General features: G+C 37.5%; 1 protein-coding gene across 1 annotated transcript in view; it reads right to left on the minus strand.

Moving 5' to 3' along the window:
* The window catches only part of LOC107700851 (regulatory-associated protein of mTOR-like), a 102,331-nt gene extending 94,969 nt beyond the window's left edge, over positions 1-7,362 (minus strand). Inside the window, exons 1-2 of the mRNA XM_016502678.1 lie at positions 7,265-7,362; positions 6,557-6,639 (exon numbers count right to left, since the gene is read on the minus strand). Coding sequence (XP_016358164.1) covers positions 6,557-6,628 — 72 coding nt within the window. The 5' untranslated portion in view covers positions 6,629-6,639; positions 7,265-7,362. The remainder of the gene's footprint in view (positions 1-6,556; positions 6,640-7,264) is intronic.
* Positions 7,363-7,599: the final 237 nt, after the last annotated feature.

Consider the following 7,599-nt stretch of genomic DNA (forward strand, 5'->3'; position numbering starts at 1 on the left):
TTATGGAGATGACGTGATTACTCTGAGCTGTTTACAAAGCTCCGATAATTATATAGAAAATAGCTTTTCTATATAAATACGGCTCTAGATGGAAATCTTTGACCATTGCGCCTCACAGCTTTTTCAGAATGTGTCGCGCTCATCAGCTGCGACTCTGCATTTGGATACTATTATGCACGTCTCATGTTTATAGGACCAAAAATGTCTGATTGGCTAGTAATGTTAGTTTGGTTGAGAGTGAAAGCTGTGTTCCTCTCATACATTGATAGGCGAACTCATTAACTCGAACGTGATATCAACAAGTTTTTTTTTTTTAATGTAGGAGGACTATCTTATTTTCCACAGCTAAACGCCACACGCTGGAGATCCGGCAAGGAGCCGGAGAACTTTAAGCCCTGAGTTTTGTCATACCTAAATCGAGCTCTGTACAAAGGGAAAAAAAGTACTCTTTTAAATCCCCATCTGCAACAATTAATGTAGGAGGACTATCTTATTTCCCTACAGCTAAACGCCACACGCCGGAGAAATTTAAGCCCTGCAAATGACATGGCTTCAAATCATATTTTGTATTTCTCATTTTATATAAAATCACACAGAGAATGTATGAAATATAACATAGGATATATAAATTTGGTTACACTTTATTTTGATAGTCCACTTTAGACATTCTACTAACTATAAGTAACTTTGCAACTACATGTCTACTAACTCTCAGAGTAGACTTAGGTTAGGTTTAGGGTTAGCAGAATAAGTTGACATATACTTAAAAAGTTTTTCATAGTCAGTATGTTGTGCACCCATCAAAATAAAGTGTTAGAAGATATTAAGCAGACAGTCTACTAATACTCTAATGACTGCTAGTTGACATGTATAGTTGCGAAGTTACTTACTGTTAGTAGAATGACTAAAGTGGACTATCAAAATAAAGTGTTACCATAAATTTAACTTCCCATGCAGAATTGAAAAATTGTAAAATCCAATTCATGGAGCGCTGTACATTCGTTCTCTCGGTTTAAAATCCATAATTTTTGTGAAATCGAATAGCCTAAAAAACAAATAAATGAGTAAAAGGTATGAATTACGCATATTAGTAGTAGTAGTAATAGTAACAGTAGTAGTAGTATTTAAAACATGGTTTAATTATTATTAAAAAACGTTTAATTTAAAGGATACTCTGTATTAAAGGTTTGAATGATTTAATAAAAACTGATCAAAAATTTCTTAATTCATGGACATAATTTTCGGCATGTCATGAACAGGGCTCTGTTTATGGGAATAGATGTGTCAAAAAACGGACAGATAAGGAATGTGTGATCTGCTGAAATGTATCAGCGAATTATTAAAGGGGTCATATGATGTTGCTAAAAAGAACATTATTTTGTGTATTTGGTGTAATGAAATGTGTTTATGCGGTTTAAGGTTAGAAAAATTGAAATCGCATCATATGACCCCTTTAAATGTAAGTAAAAATGTCGCAGTTACAACTTTATTGAGCAGTGGTGTCATTGTCTCTTTTCGCCACCTGGTGATGATTTCGCGAACGAGTTTCACATATGAAGTTTTATTTAACGCTGTGGCCTTGCGGTGGTAATAGGCATTTTGGTTGCCTACTTACTATATGTATAATTATTTATTTTTCTCTTGCTGTGGAAATAACCTGTATGTCGGAAGACGTCACTTCCTGTTTGTTGCTGCCGTGTGTTTTGAGTTTGAGCTTCATCAAGTTAATTCTTTATCATCTTTTTTTTTTATCATCTTAAAATCTATTTTATACACCATCATTTTCGTTTATATAACATGTGAATATATCCCTTTTGTATTCTACAACAAAAACAATCAAGAGCGCATCGTTATCACTAGTTTTATTTTGATTTCCCGAGTCCGCTATTAGCTTATAGCCCGTTAGCATCGCCAACGTGGTTGCCGCTAATCTCGCTTGCATTGCTAATACTCTATTCACACACATTACCATTGTTTTACTCACTGTTACTTGCTTTAATGGCGGATGTGTGTCTACCTTTGTGTGCAGGTGAGGACACGTTCAGCTCGAGCTGGAGGCCATGGAGAAGCAGATCTGCGACCTGGTGGAGAGGCAGGCCCAGCTGATAGAGCGGAGAGCCTTGTTGGAAACATCTTGGGCTGATGCTCACAAGTCCGGGGTAAGTATACAGCGCGATAATAACAGTCCCACCAACTCTACTCCGTGTGTTTCTCTGCTCAGGCCAGAGCACCCAGGACGACATCTTCCCAGATGTCCTTCACTCCGGCGCCGGGACACCATGTACTGGAAGACGCGAGCCAGGCCCCGGGCGACGACCTCTCCCACTCCGCCGCCTCTGGTCTTCGAGATCTCCACCTGGAACGCTTCGCTCCCCTCCGCGAGACAGAACGCGACGCTGTGATCGTCGGAGACTCCATCGTCCGGCACGTCCGTGCTACGGCCCCTGAGCGGTCGTGCTTCACGCGGGGGTTAACGACACCAAGCTGCGGCAGACGGAGACGCCGAAGAGGGACTTCAGGAGCCTGATCGAGACATTGCGCATCACATCACCCGCGACGGCGATCATCGTGTTAGGACCGCTTCCCACGTATCGACGAGGACACGAAAAGTTCAGTAGACTTTTTCTTATAAGCATGAGCCCCGTCAGACTGGTTGTGGCGGCGGTGTTGCAACAATATATAGTGATATTCTCAATGTTACTCAGAAGACAGGCTAAAGGTTTAACTCATTCGAAATACTTCTGCTTAATGTCACACTGTCAGATATGCAAAAGAAATCTATCGTATCTCTTGCTCTGGCTACTGTGTATAGACCACCAGGGCCGTATACAGATTTCCTAAAAGAATTTGCAGATTTCCTCTCAGACCTATTGGTTACTGTTGATAAAGCGCTAATTGTCGGAGATTTTAATATTCACGTTGATAATACAAATGATGCATTAGGACTTGTGTTTACTGACCTAATAAACTCTTTTGGAGTCAAGCAAAACGTCACCGGGCCCACTCATCGTTTTAATCATACGGTAGATTTAATTATATCGCATGGAATTGATCTTACTGATATAGATATTGTACCTCAAAGCGATGATGTTACTGATCATTTCCTTGTATCGTGCATGCTGCGTATTACTAATATTAACTATATGGCGTTATCGTCTGGGCAGAACTATTGTTCCAGCCACCAAAGACAGATTCACAAATAACCTGCCTGATTTATCTCAACTGCTCAATAAATACACATGAACTAGACGAAATGACTAGCAACATGGGCACTATCTTCTCTAATACATTAGAAGCTGTTGCCCCCATCAAATTGAAAAAGGTTGGAGAAAAACGTACTGCGCCACGGTTCAACAGTAATACCCTTTCTCTCAAGAAAGAAACTCATAGTCTTGAGCACAAATGGAGAAAAACTAACTTGGAAGTTTTTAGAATTGCGTGGAAAAACAGTATGTCCAGCTATAGACAGGCTCTAAAAAGCTGCCAGGGCCGTGCATATCCACAAACACATAGAAAATAACCAAAACAATCCAAGTTTTTTATTTAGCACAGTGGCTAGATTAACAAATAACCAGACACCACCCGATCTAAATATTCCCTCACAGTTTAATAGTAATGACTTGAATTATGTAATGACTATGACTTTTAATGACTATGAATTTCTTCACTGATAAAATAGATAACATCAGAAATACAATAACAAATGTAGATTCTACAGCGTATAATACTTCAGCTTCATTCATCGCACCAAAAGATAAACTGCAGTGCTTTACAACTATAGGACAGGAAGAGCTAAATAAACTTATCACTGCATCTAAACCAACTAGGTCACGTCCCAAAACCATTCAAGCTGGCGGTTATTAAGAAGCCACAACTAGATCCTAGTGAACAGGCAAATTACAGACCCATTTCAAAATCTTCCGTTTATGTCTAACATTTTAGAGAAATTTGTGTCTGCTCAGTTCTGCTCCTTCCTGCAAAAAAATTATCTCTATGAAGAATTTCAGTCAGGATTCAGGCCCCACCATAGCACAGAAACTAGGAAACGCCTCGCTGCTTTGTTAGCTGTGATGTGGGCGTTTACATGTGCATGTTTCAAGTGGACGATTGTAATATCAAAAGCGCGATCGGCGCGTGGGCGTGGTCACATTAGCGATAATGAAGGCCGTCTTTAATTGATTTTTCCATACATTTCTGCCATATGTACATTAACTGACAGTCACCGACTACTGTCGTAAGCGACTACTAAATATTGTAGAAACCTAATTTGCTGTAAAGTTGCTTTGCAACGATTTGTATCGTGAAAAGCGCTATACAACTAAACTTGAATTGAATTGAATATGTCTGTAACTTGATGTGATTACGTTTTTCCCATGACTTGCATTCTCCTGTTACAATAATTAAGAGTTTAATTGCACACAAATTTGATAACGTAAAAAAAAAAAGGAAATTATCATGCTCAAAATGAACCCATTGCATCAGTCAATCCACCTTCACAAGATGTGACTTTTGTAAACGTTAAAGACCACTGTCTGAGGTCAGACCTTTAGTGAGCAATCCTATCACACCACAGTCAGCTCTCTGAGTCAGGAAGAAAACCATCCATTATCGTAGCACGACATTCTTTGCTTCACCTCAGAAGCGGAGGGCGTCATACCCATTCAAAGTGAGGGGGCACGTGCCCCCTCAGATTTTTGAGCCAAGTGGATTTTGAAGATTTGAGAGTGCTTGAACTAGACTGTCAGTGAAAGTGTTCTTTGATAATGTAAATGTTCTTTGCTCTCTTTCTGTACAATGAAAGTGTTATGATTAGTAGCCTAACTTGCAATGTTTTTATTCACATTAAATTTCAATGTTAAATTCACATTAAATATAAACTCAGTAGTATTAAAAATATGTTATGGCATGACACCCATATCTGTGAATTAAGTAAACAGACAGGTTTTATGCATAGTTAATAGATTACATTATTAGGTTACTTTGACCATCGCCCACTATAGATCAACATAATCTAAAGGTGAGAATCAAGATATTTCATGATAATTCAGTTAATGCGTTTGGGAATGTTTCGAATAAAAAGGAAAAAATAAATAAAACACAAGTGCTATTGTTGCTGCTGTGTGTCACATGACAAACCCACCCCCCAACTTGTGCCCCCTCAAAAATAATGAGTGCATGAACGCCCCTGAACTTCACCACTACCTCTCTCACTAAAGAATCTCTCTCATTCCATAAAAACACATCAAGATTTCAGTCAAAACTGCATATGGATGCTCATTCAACGTCTAAGACAATGCAAGTATCAAACATTTAAAACGTCACTGAATAGAGGTTTTAATATAAGCTAAATTAAAAAACTGAAGATTCACTTAGGTAGTGCTCAGCTCACTCTATCATTCTCATGCTCACAGGTTAGCTAACCATAACATGAATTCTACTATATAAGTTAATGTGTACTGCTGATACAAATATTTAGAATTAATCACAATTAATTATAAATATTTTAACCAGCTTTCAGCTAATTACAATAACTTTCAGGGAAAATTTGATTTCTCAATGCATAACCCCTACAAACGTTGTTTGTTATGAAAGAGATGTTATAATTTCTTATTTATTATTTAGAATGCTCTTTTCATTCATCATTTCCTGTTTGATAACTATAAATTATTTTTATAGTTAAAAAAAATGTATAGTTTAAAACATTACTGCAAGTGCAATTCCTGTGTAAATGCATTTGCTGCCTCTGTGCAAAACATGGAAACCTTTTCATGGAAACCAAAACTGGTTACAAATATTTGTCATAATTTCTTCTTTTGTGTCATGATATAAAGTCATACTGGTTTGGAATTCTTGTATGAAACAGTCTCAGTCTCAGAAATTCAAACAATAAATACCGTTTTGTGGCTATTTAATGTGTCGTGACAGATCGTTGTAGGGCCTCAGTTCAAGTGGCATGTGACCCGATCATCTTTTCATATATACTTAAATCATGAAATAAACACGAATGAACATCATAAGTTATTTTATTTAAACCGCAGACAGACATCAATATAAACCATTTTTCAAGTTTAAGCCCCCCCATATTAATCTACTCTCCTGTCTGGTTTGTTTGGCAGACAAAATGGCGGATTCGGCATTATGATTGGTCAGATCGCCTGTCAATCAAGCTCCCTACGAAGGGTCATTTTCATTTCTGGGTGAAATATTCCTTTAATATAGTTTGTTATTGCAAAATTTCAGTTTATTTTGCCTGTGTGCCAGCTTTTCCACTTACTACTATTAATGACAGTTTCACCCCAAAATGAGCAAATGATAAAACCATTAATTTATTAGCTAAATAATTAACATTCCTTTAGTTACTCACCAAACTCAAGGACACCACCATATGTCCTAATTATTTGATGCTTTATATTTTTCTATGAATCTGATACACCAGTGGCAAGACCATGGTGCAAACATGCATATCAAAGTGCCTTTTTTTTTACAGAACTCATTTCACCTCTAGTGAGAATGTGTTTGTGTTACATGAGGTAACAGCAGGGAGGACAGCTCTTACCCTAGGCTGCCAGTTTTCATACTGTTTCTGTAGATTGGCCCCTATCGTCTCCAGGGCTTTCTGTGGACTCATGGACAGAGGGTCTAGAAGATAGGCCAGAGAAAATACAAATTATTACACTATTATTGTATTGTTATATATTATGACAGAGTAATACAAAATATACTAATACAAATTATTTTACAGAGAATGCAGAATTCAGAACCTTCCAGAAGTACAAAAGGCATCCTAGAATAAAACCTGGCACAAACACACACACAAAATCAAATCCGTATGGAATTTTAAATATATTTCTGCACTGCATACACATCATAACTACTGAAATACAAAACAGTGATGTTAATCATGTTTCCTCTAAGGCAAGGGTTCATTTAATTGGCTTATAGCTGAAATCATAAAGGAAAGCCAATGTTTATTAAATCAATCTGACTTAAACAGAAATCAATGCCGACTGCTATGTAAACATTTATTCATCACCATACTTCCAACACATTGCTTGCTTCAGATTTTTTCAGATATATGTAGAGTATTTTCTTCCTTATTGCACAAAATCATGTACATGAAACAATATTTTTTCCACCTTACCATAGCACATAACTGCAACAGATTTATTCAATAAAGAATGTCTGATACATTTCAATTTCAGATCATCTCTGAACATGTAAATGAAGGAAATTACAAAACTTCTGGATGGATGGAGGAACTCACCTATCCAGCACTCTAGTCTGGCGCAGGGTGAAGTCTTGACTACATCAGGAGGGTCCACGCCAACATTGAGACATAAAACTAGAGCCACACTCACTGTTTTCATCTAGAGGAACAAACAGGGGAAAAAGAAAAAGAATTTAAATTACTCAGAAATGTGCTGAAATGAAAAGCAATTATTCATAACAACCTTTATAAAAGCAGAAAAAGAACCACAAAAGAGCAACGGATGAACTTGGATATTGATAGGCCTCAGTATCTGTGTTTGTGCTCTTTTGCATGCAAGCAGCTCATGATCCAGGATATTCAGCATCTCAGAGAAGCTCGGTTCACAGGAA

The sequence above is a fragment of the Sinocyclocheilus anshuiensis genome, unplaced genomic scaffold, assembly GCF_001515605.1.
Source record: "Sinocyclocheilus anshuiensis isolate Anshui unplaced genomic scaffold, SAMN03320099.WGS_v1.1 scaffold1605, whole genome shotgun sequence".
Classification (NCBI taxonomy): Eukaryota; Metazoa; Chordata; class Actinopteri; order Cypriniformes; family Cyprinidae; genus Sinocyclocheilus; species Sinocyclocheilus anshuiensis.